The sequence below is a fragment of the Phasianus colchicus genome, chromosome 8, assembly GCF_987193195.1.
Source record: "Phasianus colchicus chromosome 8, bPhaCol1.hap1.1, whole genome shotgun sequence".
NCBI lineage: Eukaryota > Metazoa > Chordata > Aves > Galliformes > Phasianidae > Phasianus > Phasianus colchicus.
The window spans coordinates 2,290,660-2,309,862 of record NC_143443.1 but is presented as its reverse complement, the minus strand read 5'-3'; the positions used below and the strand labels follow the sequence as shown (position 1 = coordinate 2,309,862).

Sequence of the window (19,203 nt, the reverse complement as noted above, 5' to 3'; positions counted from 1 at the left end):
AAGCTCTAAAGTGTAAGAGGGTGCAGCTCTGGTGTCTTGATACTGTCTGACCGTTGAAAGTCAACGTATTGCTATGTCAGGAGATCATATGGGTGAAATGTAAAGCACATTACCAAAGCACAGCCTTCGGAGGATGTCTTTTTCAGAATTTAAAAAGGAGATAGAGAAGGAGAGGTGTTCTTGAAAAACAACACGTGGATATTTATTCATTACATTTTTGAGAATAATTGGTCTCTTTCATAATTTTTGACATATTTCAACTGTTTATCTTATGTACAATGAATTCTGGCATGTTTCAGCATGCAAGGATGAATTAAGATTTGCTAGTTCCATTTCAGCAGTGATAGTGGAATTGTTGGGAGACTGTGACAGATTCAAATGAAATCAGCTTAGGTAAAGTTTAAGTACTTCTGTTCATTGGAAATTTAGCTTTGGATCTCTGTGCTGTGTGTCAGAAGTACTTCAGGAAAAAAGGAATTTAACATACCTTTTCAGTTGATCAATACTGCATACAGCCCATGAGAGGTTAGAAATGGCTGTTCCTCCATTAACTCCATTCCCAACAGCAGTAATAGTTTGCATTCCTATTAAAAAAAGTAAAACCCACTTTCATTAATACACCTAAGTCATTTGTCTTTCAGCATATCCATTAATCTCTTTAAGCTATTATGGGCTTAGTTCTTGTTTTTTAGCAAGTTTTTTTGACTTCATGTACAAAATTTCATATTTCACTGAGCCCATCTGAATAGAGGATCAAGATAATTCTACCAAGCAGCTAGATTCCTGAGTATTTCTGTGTTCTCCCTTTTGTGGTTAGTTTTATATGCAGATATTATTAATTTGACTATTAAAGCTCTGGGTTTAATTCTTTCTTCACCTGCTTGCTTGTCGAGTGCTTGACTTTGATGGGCAAAGGTGGTTTGAAAGTTGTAGAAAGTGCTCCAAAAGGTTGTGCCCCGCTGAAGGTGAGCATGATGCTGTATTGATTAATAGATGACAATATATTCTAATATGGCAGAAACTTGAATCAATTTCTCTACCTGTCTGCACTGCTGTCAGCTTTGAGAGTATCACAGGAATGAGAGAAGAGTGTCTGATAGACATTTAGCCTGCTGTGTTGGCTGCCCTGGGCTCAGGTGATGTCTGTTGATCCTATCGTTGGCTTCATGGTCATCACAAAGGCTTTGTCATCGTGTGTTATCCTTAAACCCTGGACTTGCAATCCCCATTGAAGTCAGCCTGCTGGCATGACTGTTTCCATTGAGAAAACCAACGTGGACAGGCCAGCAGAAACCTTTCAAGAAGCTGGGCAGATCGGTTTGGTTTCTTTTTGCATTCTTACTGTAGAGAATCATTTTTGAGGCTTTTTCACTGCTTTATACATCCCCAGGAGGGCTCTGCTACTACACCTGCTGGTGCCTCTTGTTTCCCACACTGAAATTCCCAGCTGCAGCCTGTTGAGCCGTCAGCTGCTGACATTTCAACTCCGCTGCTGTTGGTACAGGCCAGCTGTGTACATGAGCATCACTGCCATTGCCTGCTGTGGCTGTGGCCTCCTTCGAGGTTCAAGCACGACTCATACAGCTCTATGTCAATCCTCGCCACTTTCTGAGGTAATTAAAAGCCACATGGGAAACGGTATTTGCTGATAGACCTGTCAGCAAAGTGGCACTTTGTGGAAGAAGACAGTCACCTTAGAAAGCCTATAAGGTGTGGCTTGAAGTTAATTTCAGCAGTTCAACTCTAAATTTAACTGAGAACTATGCAGCCTTTTGTTTTCTGAAGGTTGTAATTAAGTGTAATTTTAAGTTGCAAAATAAAGTTCAAGAGAAAGGCATCGTAACCAGCTTGCTGTGTCGTACGTTGAATAAATTGTATTAGTTTAGCATGCACCTTAGCATGAGTAAAGGAGATGGAGAGATGAAAAAGCTAAGTTAAGAGCCTGGACAGCCAGCTGGCATGACTGATGCATGGGTGTGCACTTCTGAATATGTTATGGCAGAAGTCTGATAAGAAACTTCAGATTGCGAGTTGCTCGTGTTATGGTGGGAAGAAGTATTGGTACTTCAACAAGAAGCAAAAAAATAGGAATATTGAGGTTTTTTTTCTAGCCACATGTTTGTAGATGTATAATTTTTCATGGCACGCTACAAAAGAGGGCTAAAACTGTTGCATTTTCCATGGACAAAAGTAAAACTTCCCCATTTCACTGGTAACAAACTCATGTTCATCATTAAAATTTGTGTCTAAAGCATTAGGCCTTAAAATTTTCTCATGCTGAGGATCAAAATTACATAAGTCTGTCGCAGAAATACTATGTATGAAAGGCTTAACTCCAGTAGAGAGATGATGTAGAGGCAACAACATAGATGTCATAAAATAAATAATAATAAAATAAATTATAAACTTGGGCTTATAACTGGGCCCCCCCTAAGCATAGCTCTTCAGATAGGTGGTGTCATGTTATGAAAGGAGCCTTGCATGTCTGTGAGGTGCACAGTTGTGTCTGTTACATCTGTATCCACATGGGAACAACTATCACGTCTCTTCCATTTGGTTTCCTCTGTGGTGTGCATGTAGGAGTAAAATGAACACTGTAGCCCAGTTCCATATGATGAGGAACTTGTAAAGCAAGACCTGGATATTAGGCTTTGAACAGTGTAGAGTGGGATGGAAAATTTCAGTAATTGAAAATGACCCTCTTGTTAGATTTGCAACTCAGTAAGGATCCCCCAATTATTTTAATTTTTTTTTTTTTTTTTCAGGGTGTTACAAATTCCACTTAACAGAGAGTAAACTTGATCTCTATTAGTTTTCTTAAAGTTCATTTCTTAAAATAAATTTATTGCAATCTTAGATAAGCAGTTTTTCTCTGTTCCGTGATGTTCTTCCACTTACTTATTATTCTTCATTTAAACTAAATCCTTTTTGTACTATAGAAATCAGAGATTCTGTTACAGCTGTTCAAGTTTTCTCTCGTTTTTGCTTCCTTTACCCCTAATAAGTTACCTTATTATTAAAACAAACAAACAAACAAACAAAACAAAAAAAACCAAACCAAACAACTATTAGAATCCAACACTGAATCACGCATGCTGACATTCTGGTTTTGAATTGCAGCTCACTGCTGTAGATGCGGACGAGGGACCCAATGGACAGATAGTGTATGAAATTTTGGCTGGGGATCAGGGAGACTTCATCATCAATGACCGAACAGGCCTTATCACCATTGCTCCAGGAGTTGTACTGTCAGTGGGGCGATCCTATGCTCTCACTGTCAAAGCATCTGATAGCGCTCCTCCTGCACAGAGAAGGTAATTCGTCTTATCATGAAACTAATTTTTAATCAGTGCTTAGCAGTGCATAAAGAAGTGTGGTGCACCTGTACACCTATAATGCTGAATTGGAATAAGATTCAATGTGTTCTTTTTGGTGTCTGAGGCTTTTTTTTCTGGATAAGTGTCGTGTTAGAAATCAGTTTAATGTGTTTACTTTTAGTTACTTGTATTTTACGTGTAGTACATAGATTTCATTACTTCATTTGCTTGTAATGGTGTTTTTGTTTTTTTTTTTGAAGTCTGCATTATGCTGTAGTTGTGCACAAGAGAAATTGAAATGAAGGACTATACAGAAGAAGAGTGAGAAAGGAGGTGCTTTATGTTGAGAATTCAGCTTGCTGTGATGCAGAAAGGATCAGAAACTGATTGCTGAGCTGGAGACGTTCTGCCCACATATAGGGTGTGCTGCAGCATGCGTGACAAGCTGTGCCAATGATGAACAGTATCCCCACCGAGGCCTTAATTTTTAGCACAATTACTTTGGTTCTCCATCAGCTGATAGATAAAAGCAGTCTGCAGATTTACCGTGGGTAGAACACGGCCCTCTCATGTTCAAAAAACAAAAGATGTTTAGTCTCGCTGATGGGCTTCTTTGGATTTTGCATTCTGCATCTGTCAGCTGTGCACTAATGTTATCATGTCACGAGGGAATGGCGTAGAAGTGGCTCTCGTGTTCTTTGTGTAGTGTCATGTATTGATAAGGCATCGGCCTCATCCAAAGAGTGTGATAGAGAGCTGTAGTCTCCCGTGCTTCAATTTCCCACAGACTTTCCACTCTTACTCAGGCAGGTAGTAAGAAGGAAAGTAAATGTAAACGTTGAGTTTTGTGAGTTATTTTTTTCTTCGGGACCTGCTGCTTCTTTTCTGTCTTCAAACAAACAGCTTGTTCTGTTCTGCATATATTTTGCAACAGCATTTCCAGCCACTGAAGTCTTCTGATTGTTGGGTTATTCATAGTGCTAATATCTGATAGCGCTGTTTTGTGATTGAATTTTTTCCTCCTTTCCCTCTGTTGCTTGCTTTCTCTTAGGGGAGCTGATAGTAGGTTGTTAGCAGTGCTGAAGAGAAGATGGTGGACTGTTATGCACTTAGTGCTGTGCTCTGCTAACACATTGTGTACAAAAGTCAATCATGCAACTTCAGAAGAGCTTCAGAAGCCAGCAGCATGGCCAGCCTGCAGTGGTGGCTGCTGTGGTACAACGTCGATTGCTCTCAGGTTAATTTAGAGAAATCTTTCTGTCCTAAAATACGTATTCCTGGTGATGTGTTGGGAGGAAGTGCTTCCTTCTCTGACGACATCTTCCTTGAAATAATCTTATAAGTGGAAAAGCTCTTATTTTATTATCACTTCTCCTTGTCTCTCTTTTTATGGAATTGCAGCATACAGCTTTCTTCATGGCTTTCAATTTGTGTACCAGAAACCTCAGCATCTAGGCGGTGTTCCTGTAGTTGGGGTGTGCAGCCTTAGGGCAGACCTGGCCTTGTTGAACTGAGATGTATTCAGAGCCCAAGGCTGTTTACAGTGTGCCTGTGAAGGTTAAAAATTCACGGAGCTCTAGCGAGGTACTGTAGAAGAAACTATGAGAAAAATTATCCTGTTTGGCAAAGTAGATTTGGACAAAAAGATATTGCTGCCTTCCTGCTCTTTTTTTTCTCTGAGATTGGAAAACCAGAATTGAATTGACAGGGCTTTCAGCAGCCTCCTATCATTTTATGTAACGAGTCAGGATGAGCTTATGTGAGCTGCAGTTTGGAGCTCTTTAAAGCTGTCCTTTTCCATCACTTAAATATCAGTTCCTTCTTTTTCGCTGTGAATTGCTTGGAGTCTTGTAGTAGGGGTTGCAAGAAATTCTTGCAAATTCATCTACAAAACTGTCACATTGTTTTAGGAGCCTTGCCATTGCCTTGGTAAGGCAGTACCCAAAAGCTACAACGCCTAGGAATGGGCTAGGATACAATAGACAGATATTGTGTGTGCGCAGGTAGGAAGGCTTGTTCCCCAGGAAATAAATAAATATGCTGAGGATTTGAATGTAACTTACAATAATCGAGCATTTCTTCCCAACTCTGCATTGTAATACAAAATGTTCCAGGTTGACTGCAGTCACGTGTAAACTGACTTGAGTTGAAACCATCCCTTTGCTTCTGTACAAAGCAAGGGCCAGCTATGAAAGCTGGTTTAAGAGCAGCAGTTCTGTTGCCTCTCTGAGCACTAACGTAAATGAAAATTATTTATGTCTAGCTCTTTCTCAGGGCACGTTAAATTCTTGACATGTATCTGTGCATAAAACAAGGTTTTCTATGGAGTACTGTTACAGTTTCTATCTATAAGGAGAAAAGAACGCTTTCTGTTTGAATTGATTATGCAGAGATAATGTGGGCAAAGACAAATTGCCCCACATATGTAAGTATATTCATTAGACACTGTATAATATGGTGGTATGTAGAAAGCATGCAGAGCTCAAGCAGAGTTGGAGATGCAGTCTCAGTGGTTTGTTGGCTGTGCTTTCTCTGCATTACCATTTAGCTGGGGCAGCGTAAAAGCTCTGTTTCCTTGCTTTTCGGTGAGTTTGTGAACATCTTTCAGTTCCTCTGCCCTATTCTGTTTTCAGGGTGTTCACCTGTTCTTGCAGCGTTCAACAGCAGTTGTTAGTTGTCAGCTCTGCCCCTTTTCTTTTTCCATAACAGTGTAGATTCTTCCAACCACCTGAAATTGAAAAGAAAAAAAAAGTAGCTATTAAATCCTATGCTGCTTTTCGTTTGCAGCCTGTTAGTATTTAACTTCTGTCAGCTTATCTTAAAGATTTGAAGAAAATTTGCTTACTATTGCAGTGAGCAGAAACCATTTTTTAAGGACCTTGTTAGACAATGAATCAGCTTGGGCATTATTGAAATGTAGCAGGATTAGAAGTGATAAAGAACAGCCGCTTTTTATTAGATGTTCAGCAGTGGAAGAAAAATGCACACTAAAACTCAACTATTTGGTTGTGTATATCAAACAAAGTCATGAACTATCTCAGGAAAACACGCAGTCTGGGTTCTCAGGTTTTCTCTGTTCATTCATTGTATCTGGTTTTGATCATTTGGTGATGATATTATTTTATTCCAACAGCGTAAATGAGGAATGTTGACTCAGATTAGTGGGTTATGATGAAGTGTCATAGACAAGAAGGCAGGGAATTTTAGAAAGCGTCTGTCATTTGTAACGAGGTAGTCTACACTGAGTAATCAACTGCAGCTGTGTGTGTCTGTCTTCCCCTGAATGTACTGGTTTTTTATATCCATTGAGCCACTAGTCTGCAAATTCAGCTCCTTAAATCCTTCCTAACAAGATGGATGGTGAGGCTTTGTCATTTGCTGATGCATTTCAGTGCAGGTTACATACTTGTTTTGAGTGTGATTACATCAAATAAGGAGCTGGCTGTTAGAATCAAAGCAGCAAGATTTCTCATCCCCTGTGTTAGTAAAAGCAGGTGAACCCAGCACATGCTCCAGAGACACTTGGATGTGGTTAGGCACTGCAGCACCTCTGTGCATGAGAAGCTTGGGATTGTCTAACAGGGCTGCTGGGCACTGATGGAAGTTTGGGAAGGCATTGTGGCATGACGCTGTTAAACCTTGAGGGCTCGTTGCAGTGCAGTGTGTTGTTCAGATGCAGGTGCTCAGTTGACATGTCCAGCTGCTGGATGGCCATTTCTGGAACCTTCCAGAACCTCTCAGGGCCTTCTGGAGGCAGCGGTTCAGCCCCATGGTCTTCTTATAGCACCTCAGTCCCTGCTACCAGCTGAACAGCCCACCCATCGACCTGTCATCCTGCTGCTGGAAGACGGGGAAGAAGAAAGGTCCCTTTGAGCCAAATCTTCCTTTCAATTTATGGGAGGCTTCTAGCATCATCTCTAACTTCAGAGCAATTGAATATCAAGAGTATCTACAGCATAGTTGTGCAAGGTCTGTAGCGGGTCTCAAGGCCCCCAGGAGAGCTTTGAGCTTGCAAACTGGGATGTGTTTTGTGTTACATTGGCATTAGTGGCTCAGTGCAGTCTGGGTTTGCCGTGTCTCCTCAGTGACAGTGAAGCCTCCTGTATTGCCATGGCTAACTCACCTGATTTATCCACGTAAACCACCACGCTGATGCTTGTGTACATCAGCCTTCTCCCAGCGTTACCTCTCCAATAGTGCTTTCAGTCCCCTCTCTTACAAAGAAAGGAAGCAAGCAGTACCATGACAGGGATGCTACAGGGAGATGTTGTGCTTAACAGGAGGAGTTATCATCACAGGATTTGTCATCCTCTTCTAGAGGACCAAGGGATTACAGTGGTGAATGCAGTAACATTTTATGGTTTTGTTTTTAAAGACGTTATTTAGCTTTTTGTCTATTAATGTTACAGCCCTGTTTCCTATCGATGGGGAATGAAAAAATATGTCCTGAAGCTTTTAAAGGAGCGAGGGGAGATTGTTAGACTTGCAGAACACACAAAGAATAAGACAGACAATAGTTGCCTTGTGTTTGCTGATGTATTGACTTGGACTTGGATTTTTTTTTGTCTCATTGCAGGAGTTCTATTACTACTGTTTATATTGAGGTCCTACCACCCAACAACCAGAGCCCTCCCCGCTTTCCACAGCTGATGTACAGCCTGGAAGTCAGTGAGGCCATGAGGACTGGGGCCATTTTGTTAAACCTGCAGGTACAGAAGCTTCCCTGTAAGCCTTCGCCACTTTCCTTCTGTTTGTGTCCGTGCCATGAGGAATTCAGTCCTTGGATGTAGTGGGGAAGTATGGTTTCTAGGGGGAATGTCTATTTGTAACAAATAGCCCCTTTACACATACCGTATAGGAAACTGATCCGGATGTTTCTGAAAGTTCTTTTTTTTCTGGCACTGAATGTGCTAAAAGGTACCATAGGCTGCACGTGGGATGAGATTTATGATAAAGAATGTCATGAATGGCTTAAAACTTGAAAAAAACTGTGTTTTCGTGCCATCAAATCAGAATAACTGGGGGACTTGTGCACCTCATTCCCATTGAAATTCAGGAAGATTTTTGGCACTCAGCCTTCTTTAGCCTGACATATTTTGAAAAGCATCCAAAGGTGCTTACTCCCCTCAGTGCGTGCAACAACTGCTGCTACAGGCTGACAAAAAGCAGGTTTCACTGCCTCGTTCTGCAAACATCTCTATTCCGAGCAACTACCCTGCCCCAAATTGCTCTGCAGGTGGAAGCAGTGAAAACACATTAATCCAGTACTGTTTATAAATAATGCTGCATTAACCTGTTTTTGCAGACCCACATTGTTTCTCTGTGTGGTGCTGCACAGTTAATGCATCAGTTTTCCGCTGGCTTATTTTCTGTTCCCCAAGCTTTTGTGCTTTGTGCTGCTGTGTCTTGAAAGCCAGCTGTGCATAGTAGATGGATAAATTACCATTCTTTCAAAGTGTTTTTTGAGGATCAGGAAGTTAATATTATTATGAAATAATTACGGTCTCGAGTCTAAAGCAATAAACTCAGTGCAGCATGGTCTTCTGAGATTGGCTTTCTCTCTCCCTCTCTCCATATTCAGAATTTATATAAAGCCAGTCAAAGGAAGATGACTGGAGATACCTGAGCTAAACAGAACCATATGGAGCAGTAGCCTGTATCTACTTAAAGTCAGTGTAGCTCTACTGAAATCTGCTGAACTTGGTTGTGTTAGCATCAGTCCGTATCAGCTGAGGGGTTTGGCTCTGTATACTGCACACATTCAGTAAATACACAGAAAATAAATGATCTGACCCAAAGGGTGTGAAACAAAGGAACTCTGAGTCACTGGTGAGGGTGAATGGGTAAGTTTCACTAGCCTGCTGAAAACTGATGGAGGTTTAAAATGACTGTGGATGGCTAAGCTGCTATCACCTGTGCTGAGGGACAATGACTCATGTAGCTCAATACTGAAAATTAGCTGCTGGGGCAACCTCAATGTGAGTTCAGAATTAGAGATCCATGCTGCTCGGGAGCCTTCCCCACACTGGTGGGGAGCTGCTCTCCTTTGGAAGCACCACAGAACAAAGAGAATCAGGAGCACGCCGATAAGCAGAAACACTTGTGTTTACTTGGCAAGTGTCAGAATGTGTGGACAAAGACGTGAGTGGTCTTCAGAGGCAGAAAAGCCTCTGCAGTTTTTAGTGTTTGAGGATTTTGTGTGATTCAGATGTGGTTAGAAAGTGAAGTGTGCTGTTGGAATAATCCGTCTTCATTAATGTTTAACTTACCACCAAATGTTCTGCCGAGGTACTGTTTTCAAATGTATCTTGGTGTAAGGTATGCTGAGTAAGCCTGGGAGATGGCCAGGCCCCAGCTGGGATGCTGGTGATAGAGCAGTGGCTGTTCTCTTGTTACATAGCCAGGATGGCCAGAAGGGACCAATTACCCTTTTGGGAAAGAGTGAAATACATCAGTTTTAAGAGCTTTGAAATTACACAGAAAATGCTGTCTTTTGGTTATTGTTACTGCAGTGTAGATTTATCTTATTACCAGTGCAGTATGCCTGAATTGAGTTCGGCTGTACGCTTTTTGTTTATGAAAAATACTCAATTTTTAAATGACAACTATGTATAGCTTTATCTCTTCAGGATTTGTCAAAGACAGTTTCTCTGGCGGGGCTGATGGTCCTGAACATGGAAAGCAGATGCTTTGTCTTTATAGAGCTAACTCAGCTTCCTCATTCTGCATTAATATGCTCATCTGTATTAAAGGACTTTTATTGTGTGGAGTATATTTCTGTCTTTCTCCTTTTTTATTTCCTGCATAAAATTGGCCAGGACATTTTAAACATTCATAAACTTAGTATTTAAGCTTTCGAAATCTTCTGCTGTCTTTTCCAGGTGAGACTATCTTTACTCATCTTTTATTTTTTGTGCAATTTTAACAATAGCTTGGGATATTGGCTCTAAATGGGTAATATTACAGCTCCCAAACATTTTATAGATGTCACGTGTTAATTTTCATGATGACTTTTAATTTCACAAGCAGTCTCACTGATACAGGAATGTTGAATGAAGGAAGGTTAACGTTATTTCTGATATATCTGTTATTTATCTTATAATATACCCCGTTGATTGTGACTGGTGCTTTAATTAACAGCAGTTGAGATTAAGTAATGTGGTATTAAATGATCTTCTCTGTATTAATTTGTAAATAAACCTGAGTTTATTGCATGCCTGGGAGGCTTTAATGCTTTGCGTTAATTAAAATATGCAAATCTCGCCTTTCTGAGAGTCTGCAGTACAGAAGTAGGACTGTTACTGTGGTCCAGGTGTGGTGCCAAACAAAGAGGTGACACGTACTATGTATGAAGTCCATGTATGCAGTTGACCTAGAAACAATAGATGTAGGATGTTGTTTTCTTCTGAACTGCAGATTTTAAATCTTACGTACATAATAACTTGCTATTATTTGCAGTCTTTTATTTCTGAGTGTCTTTCTGGGTGACTCCTGTCTTGTTACAATGGAGTGTAGACCACAAATGAACCTCTGAGAGATTCTTACATGTGAGTTGAGATCCTCTTGAGATAAGGTCAAGAGAATACCCTAATAGGGTATTGAAAGTATATAGTATGGAAAGGACCACTAAAGGCAGAAGCAGTGGTGTGGTTTCAATGATTCAGGATCCACTGTTGTCCTCATAGGTGCTCTCTGATCACATTTTCCGCATCTAATCTTTGTGAGCTTTCATACCCCTGATTAACAGCATTTTTTCCTTGTTTTTACCAAGCAAAACCTTTTCCCTTCCTGTCTTCAGTGTAAAGTGATCAGAATTCTGCTGACACAACCCAGTGCACCAGTACCTCCTGTCTCATGGTGCTGTCTATGGATTTCATAAACCAATTCCCTCTACTGCCACTGATGGCTTTCATGAAAACGTGGATCAGTACTGGAAGATGTATGCACACCTTTGCAATACTAAATGCTATCCGATGCTGTCTGAACCGTAATTTATAATCAGTTTAATTGCAGCTTAATCCCACCTTCCATGTGGTCATGAAGTTTTCATAGCTTGTTTGTGACAATGTCACATAAAGCAGTGTGGAAAGCCCTACTCTGGAGAGGATGCATTTTTACATCCCTAGTTTTCCTCCTACTTACACAACTTGTTGTCCCGTTATAAAAGAAAATTAGATTGCTTTGACATCTTTTGTTCTTGAGAAATTTAGCCTTGCTATTATCCATCTCCATATTGTCATCTTGGGTACTTACAGATAATTTGATTATTTGTTGTTTTCTGGGAATTGAGCTCTACCTGTCTGCTGTGTGATTTCCTGCCTCTTTCCTTTGTGAAAGATGCAGTTCGTGTTTGCCCTTCAGCACGTTTGTCCTCTGTGAGTTTTCAAAGAAAACTACTAATGGCTTTGAGATTGCTTCAGCCCATGTTTTTATACACTAGGATGGATTTCATCAGGCTGTAATTTCAGCAGAAGAAGCTCTGTTTATGTACATATGCGCTGTGTTGTTCTTCCCCTATTCTGATTTGAAATTTTACCCCTTTGCTGCCACAGTTAATTTTGTTACCTGCATGATAGCAGCTGGGATGCAAAGTGTTAGCCCTTGGTCCTGCTCAGCATCATCCTTCCTGCTTTTACTTTGTGACATAGTTCCACGCTTCTCAGATTTACTCTAACTTGAACATCGCCTATTACTCCATGTGGATGGGGAGTTGGGTTGGAAGGTTTTGTTGATTCTGTTTGGTTCATTTGTTTATTTTCATGGTATTTTTTTTTTACCTTAAGAACTGTTTTTGGTGGTTAGCCCAAAGGTACACAATTCTTGACTGTGGTCTACAGCAAACGCCTATAGACAACCAGATAAGAAAGAAAATGACTATTGAAAGATGAGAAACACCAAAATACTTTCTCTCCTTATCTTCTTTTTTATTTTTGGCATGTCTCCTATAAATCCTATATGTTCTTTTTTGAACCTGCTGGTCGACCTTCGTGCAGTACTCATTGCAATATTTTTACTGTTTTTCCCTGTCACTTTGTGATTTGAATGCTGCATGTTTGTAACTGTGATACTGTTCAGTAAACGGTATTTCCTCTGGAAAGCACCTAATAGTCTTCTGGGAAAAAAAGCATGTGTAAACCTGACCAAAAAAAAACAATTATGTGGAATATTCATGATGATTTTTGGAAACAGATTAGCCGAAGCTTATCTTCGCAAGTAGTTTACTCAGCTTTGGAAAAGTTCTTTTGCCATTTAATAAATGGAGCAGACTTGTTTTGATGCTGTTAATAGCTCTTTTCTAAGCTCTTATCCTGATTTTCATCTCCCAAGAAAGAAATCGAGGTGTAGGGTACTGATACACACTCACTTCTCAGTGGAACATAAGCAAAAGAACTGGGATTCTGGTAAACTTAATCTGGATAAGAAAAGGGAACAAAAAGTTGGAATAAAGAAAACAAAGAGAGCCATTTCATTGGTCTGTACTTGCGCAAAAGTAACTGAATAAAGCTTGAGATTCGTATTGCACAGCGTATATACACACTGCTGTGTGCTCACATGTAGTAATGATGAGGAAGTTTGTATTTAGGATACTGCTGTTCCTCTGGAGGATAAGAATTCTGATGCCCTACAGCTTGATCGTAAGCGGCCCGTCTGTAATTATCAGCACTGCCTTAGAAATAGATCAGCATCATTCCTGTGGAGAACTTCAGTGGAACTTCGGGGGTTAATTTTCCAGTTAATAAATTGAAGGGAAGAATGAAAAGCTTTGTATCTGACTTCATTTTATCTTCTTTTCTCCTAAAGGCTTTTGATAGAGAGGGTGACCCTATAAGATACCTCATTGAGAATGGAGATCCGCAACAAGTTTTTAATCTCTCTCAAAGGTAAGTGGAAAAGCCTTAGAATATAGACCTGTAACTTTCCAGTCAAATGAGTATGTGGGCTGAGAGCAAAACAAGACTTGTAATCAGACGTATTCATCTTCTCTCTAGTGTCCTTGGACACTAATGAGAGCTCTGTGAATGGTACTGTACTCAGGAATTTTTCACAGGGGACTATTTATTTATTTTAAACACTTTAGTAGGTAAAGCCTATTGAGGTGGAAATTTTCTATTTAAAAGAGTGACCAGGGATTAATTAAAAACCTTTACACTTGTCAGCTCTTGACTAATGACAGGTACGTTTTTTTGCTCTAGATTCCCACCTTCAAGAATTTTGGTCTGTGGTGGAAAATCTTTTAAGCATTGTTTTATAACATTTTTTCCCCTTAAATTGAATTCAAATTTAGTGTGGGGAAGAGAGAGTACTTCAGGGCATAACAAAGCATCATGTAGGTCTGTGTCTGCCTCATCTCCTTGATTTTACACAAGCAACTATTATTTATATTCCAGAGTATCTGTCTTATTTGCAGGAAGAATGGAGGATGGTGAGCTGACATCCTGTGGTAGGTGGTGGGACAGGAGTAACCTGAGGCTCACACGCTTGCAGCATGGGTGTAATAGTAAAAACTCTCCTAGTTTGGTGTAAGGGAGAGATTGTAGGGGTCCTTATATTCTGAGTAATTCAGAGACCTCATTGCAGCCTTCCAGTATTTAGAAGGTGATTATAAAAAGGAAATGAATCAACTTTTTACAAGGGTAGACAGCGATAGGTCAAGAGGGAATGGTTTTAAGCACGAAGAAGGAAGGTTTAGGATGGATGTCAGGGGGAAGTTCTTTACAGAGGGAGTGGTGAGGTGCTGGAATAGGCTGCCCAGAGAGGTGTGGATGCTTTGTCCCTGGAAATGTTCAAGACCAGGTTGGATGGGGCCCTGGGCAGCCTGGTCTAGTACCAGATCTGGAGGTTGGAGGCCCTGCATGTGGCAGGGGGGTTGGAATTTGATGATCCTTGAGGTTCTTTCCAGCCCAAGACATTCTGTGATTCTATGAGTAAGCAATGCAATTACTGACTACTGTGTCTCCTGTATGTGGAGAATCAAACAACTTGTGAAACAGTGTGGAAAAAAGCCTTGAAGATACCAAGAGATGCTCATGCCACTAATACTAACCAGTGGGTTAGTATGAATGGGATCTCTAACAATAAATATATGTTAGACAAGGAATTGGACAGCTTAGAGAGTAGACTTTCACTGAAATCATCAGAGGAGGAAACAGTGTTGGGCTGCTGGCTTTGCTCATTATATAAGGCTGGAGTTTTCAGTGCAAACTGAAAGAGAGCATGCCTTGTTCATCAGCTCAGCACAACACAGGTCTGTAGGCTTTTCTGCTCTAGCAATACTAATAATCATTCTCTGAGTGGAGAAACCTGATTAGTCATACTCTGACACCTTTGGAACTAGAGTAATGGAGAGTGCACCTGCTTTCAGTGGAGGTGCTCCAAGGGCTGGTTACTCAGCAGGTAGCTGTTCCATATAATTTGTGTTCAGCACATCACTTTTTTGCTTTGCATCATTAAAATCCCAATAATTCTTCATACCGAAGAGATTTTTTTTTTTTTTTTTTAAATGAAATGCACAAGTTCTGGGCATCTTTGAGTGGCCTGCCAAACCCACTTTGTTGAGAGCAGCCTAGAGATTGAGTCCTGGATAGCTCCTGTATTGTCCAGCTTTGGATGTAAACAGTGTGGAGATAGGCAGAAGTCAAGCTGTTAAAGATGGTATGTGAATTCACAGCTGTGAATTGAGTCCACAAACAGGTAAGAAAACACTGGTGTGCTCTCTGAAGACTATGGACACAGCACACATCTGTGGTCCAGGTGCCAGGCCCTGAGGGCACCCATAGGACTCTCCACCTCAACCCATGTCACCTGTCGTCACAGGGGCAGTAAGGGAGGACAGTGGCACTCCTGCTCAATGCCACACAGCCTCCAGAGCCTCTCATGAGCAGTCTGACCCTCAGAGCCCCCAGCCTCACATCCCTCTATGTGCATGTCTGAAAATCACGGTGCTTTGAGGGTTTCAGCGCCAACTCAGCAGTTTCCTCATCTTTTGATCTCTTGTTGCCTTTTGGCAAAAAGCAGAGCTCTTCAAAGTGTTTTCTCCTTTCTGTTATCCTTACATGCCTTGTCCTGCAAAATATTTGTGCAAAGTTTTCTTCAGCCGTTCACGCATTTTCTTGTAAATGCTGAAATGCCTAGAGGGAAGCTTAAAGTAGGATTAATATTAAAGCCTGCAGTTTGTGATTGGCTTATGAAGGCTGCATGAGATGTTTTTACATAAAGATTGATGCATTTTTCGGTACATCAAGGCCAAAGCGGTGATCATGAACATGACTCTATCTCCTCTCCTTTTTTCTCATCTGGATTATTTTCTTGCATCATGGGACATTTCAGTTGTTTGCTGTGTAGTTGCCCACCTAGCAGCATGGATAGTCTATCTCCTATATCTCCTTTATCTGGAAATCAGTCAGAGGAACATGTAATGGTTTAGTTTTTTTCCCTTTGGTAAAGCAGCTTTATCACAACCTGTACTGATTCAGTGCCCTGTGATGTTCCATAACAGAAAAATGATGATTGAAAGCTGGAATGTTAAATGAATGCAAGTACATCTGAATCCAGGATTTAAACTCAGGAGTCTGTGTAAATCAGCTGCTGCTCAAGTGGTAGAAAGGAGAAGACTGGTAAAGCAGTATAGGATGGTGCAAAAATATTGCAAAAACTGATAAAGATGCATACAGCTATAGGTCAGTGTTAGTAAAGAAGTATTTGTTGTCCGTATTTTTCTCCCAATTCACCTTTGGTTCTTTTGTGAATTAGTACTTTACATCTAGGTGTGTCATGGTGTTTTTTTCTTTCACTGTTACTTTCCTATGAAAAAATATTCTGTTCATGTGTTATTATGGTCTTGACAAAATACTGAAATATGGTGGGTTTATTATTATGGCTAATAGATTTGCAAAAACACCTGAAAATAAGAGAATTGATAGGTATAGGTTTAGTGTTTCACACTCATATGTTCGTATAATATTTTATACATATACATGTGTAAATAAACATGTAAATGTATACACAAAATTTCAATATCTGTCCATTTCTCTGGAATTATGCTTACCCTTCTGGAACAAGATTATATGCTGAGTTTTCAGCATCTGATGTCCTGCCCTGGGAGGAGGAGGAGGAGAAGGAGCTTCATGGTTTCTTCCTACTCACTCTAGGATAATAATTTTTTTGTTTGATAACATGCTCTGTATCACACATCTTCTTCCCCTTCTCTGTGTAAACCTGGCTAAATACCTGAACTTAATATATATGCTGTGTTTTACATATTTGGATGCTTGCTTGTTCTCTTTGTGACTCTTTTGTGCAGCTCCTGGGTCTGTGTAGTGAATTGCTTGTAACCCAGGGTATCTCGTGTCATTCTGTTCCTCAATTCCTGCTCTAGAGGCCGCATCTAGAATACATAGCTGAATCCCCACAGAGGAGCACCATTAGAGCTATCTTACAGTTTCAAAATGCATATTAAGAAAGGAAAAAAATGCACAGCTCTAAAAAATGAAGAAAATGAAGAAAAGATAGGGACATTTAAGAAAACAGTTGTTAGGTAATGAATGTAGCTTGCTTGGACAGCACTGCCAACTCAGCAAAGCATTTCCGATCTTTACTGATTCAGAACGCACGGTTCCACAATAGAATGCTGTCCCTGTCTTGCTCTAGAGAACCTCAAAGATAGCATTCAGAATTTTGCAGGAGGAAGTGAGTACATCCTAGAGATGAAGTCCATGTCGCTTAATGCAAATTTACAGCAATTTGCCCCACTTTTGAAGCAGCGCTTTAATTCATTGCTTATTTTATCCCTCGTGTTCATGGCCTCCAAATAGCCCTTCATCATTTTCTCTTCATAAATGAGCATCAACAGTAACAATATGATGATTTATTCTCCCCAACATCCATGCCTGTGTTAATACTTTATTATTAGGGAATATAGTAAAACTTGTGCTTGCACTGAAAGAGCACTAGCTCGTAGCAGCACTTTATTGCAGTTATGCAACATGCAAGTAAGTAGCCTTTTCCTATAAAACTCTAAGGAGATTCATATTTATAACCATCATGTCGTATTCCCAAAGTTTAGTGCTATAATCCTGTCAGTGCTATTGGGACTCCTCTGTGATTGATAGACTGCTTGTGGTTCTCTCTCATTTATTATAGCACTGCGGCCTCCTAACAAATTTGAGCCCTTTGTAGGACTATCTATCTGTAATCCTGTATATGACTGCATTGCTATTTTAGTCCTGAATTACACATGTATTGAAGCAGAAAGCAAAGAAATTTGCTCATCATTTTTATTAGCTTTTACCTACACAGAGCATGCTTTCAGTTGTAATAAAGCCTTTAGAGCTTATTAAGTAGCTCAAGGAGAAAAAGTTGTGTGTTGCAAAGTAGTGGAACAAAAGTGCTCATGTAAATTTAGAAATTGTCGTTTTGATAATGTTTCATGTTTCTGTTTTGTTACTAGTTCTGGACTGCTAGCCTTAGGAAAGCCCTTGGACAGAGAAAGCACTGATCGCTATATTCTGATCGTTACAGCCTCGGATGGCAGACCAGATGGGGTGAGTTTCCTCTGAAAGATTAAGAATTGGGCTGTTACAACGTGTAGCCAGATACTTCATACAGTCTGCTTGTAGTACCTAGAAGTCTTCAGCATTGTCAGCGTGGGGAATGTACTGTAGCGAGGTCATGCAAGATGAATGCAGTGCAGCCATTCTGCTGTGGACTCACGCCACGGAATAATAGCATAGGTGGAGAGGTCTCTATGTATGTGACCTTAAAATTACTCTTTATAGAAAAGATGTAAAATAATACATCTGCGTTACCTGGGCTGTTCCAGAAGCCCGTGTTCAGCTTTAACGTTGAAACAGAGAAATCTTTGCCAGTTTGTTCAGAAGCCGTCAAGAAATCCCCTGTGTTTGGACCCTTGTTCACCCTGTCTTGACTGCTGCAGAAGGAAAATCTTGTGTGTTATTTCTTTGTCGTGCTGCTTCTCCCTACTTCAGCTACTTCCATTTACAAAGATTTGCCTTCCTGCTCAGTAGTTGCTTAGATCCTTTTTTCTCAAAGTATTTATAAAGTTTTTAGAGCCATTACATTTTTCCATGGTGATATGGAGTAACTGTAACAGATCCTGCTCTTTTTCCATTAAAAAGCTGGCTACAGCTCTCCTCAGTACTTCATCTTAACAATTTTGGTTTTGATACTTGTGAACTATTATCAAGAATGGTCTTGATAGCTATGAGTTCATTTGCTTTCATCTTAAACTTCCAGCTGTGAAATGTGACGATGTAAATAAAGAAATTGCTTTTGGATTTGGGCTATGTTATGCTGCTGAAATATCATTCCATGCCTAGGAAGGCTACTGAAGGCCAAAGAAGGCAGGGTTTAAGGTTCCTTAATAATTACCACCCAAATAAGTGTTATTACATCAGTGGAAGATATTGGTGATTTCTCAGTGCTAGCATAAAGCTCGTCATTTCTCAGAAAGCATAAATTCTTAACTAGTATAGCAGCCATCTGACAAGCAGGAGGCTGAGCAAAGCAGCAGTCAGTCACTGAACTCTTGGGTACGGTGTGTTCTTGACACACAGAGCTGTGTTGTGTTCACTTCCCTGACGTCTCCTTCTCTGCTTTCCTCCCTCAGTACCATGTGTTTTTTTGTTTTGTTTTGTTTCTGTTAGTTTTGTATCTGCACAGTGTGTGTTGTGTTAATTGCTCTTAAACACTGTAATGTGGTTGCACTCTTTTAGCTCGTGTGTTTTCTTCTGCTGCTTGGTTTAGGGGCTCTTACCTGAGCTGTAGCTGTTTCTGTTTTTTAAGATACTTTCTCTTGGTGGCAGGGATAGTTATACTCTTAAAATTGTCCTGCAATATGGCTTACTTTACAAGCTGGCTTAATTTCTCT

General features: G+C 40.3%; 1 protein-coding gene across 5 annotated transcripts in view; it reads left to right on the top strand.

Moving 5' to 3' along the window:
- The window catches only part of PCDH15 (protocadherin related 15), an 858,090-nt gene that overhangs the window by 697,391 nt on the left and 141,496 nt on the right, over positions 1 to 19,203 (top strand). For all 5 annotated transcript variants that reach the window (XM_090144727.1, XM_031602523.2, XM_090144725.1 and 2 more), the window contains 4 exons: positions 3,121 to 3,314; positions 7,894 to 8,026; positions 13,119 to 13,198; positions 17,764 to 17,857. In XM_090144727.1, the coding sequence (XP_090000853.1) occupies positions 3,121 to 3,314; positions 7,894 to 8,026; positions 13,119 to 13,198; positions 17,764 to 17,857 (501 nt within the window). The remainder of the gene's footprint in view (positions 1 to 3,120; positions 3,315 to 7,893; positions 8,027 to 13,118; positions 13,199 to 17,763; positions 17,858 to 19,203) is intronic.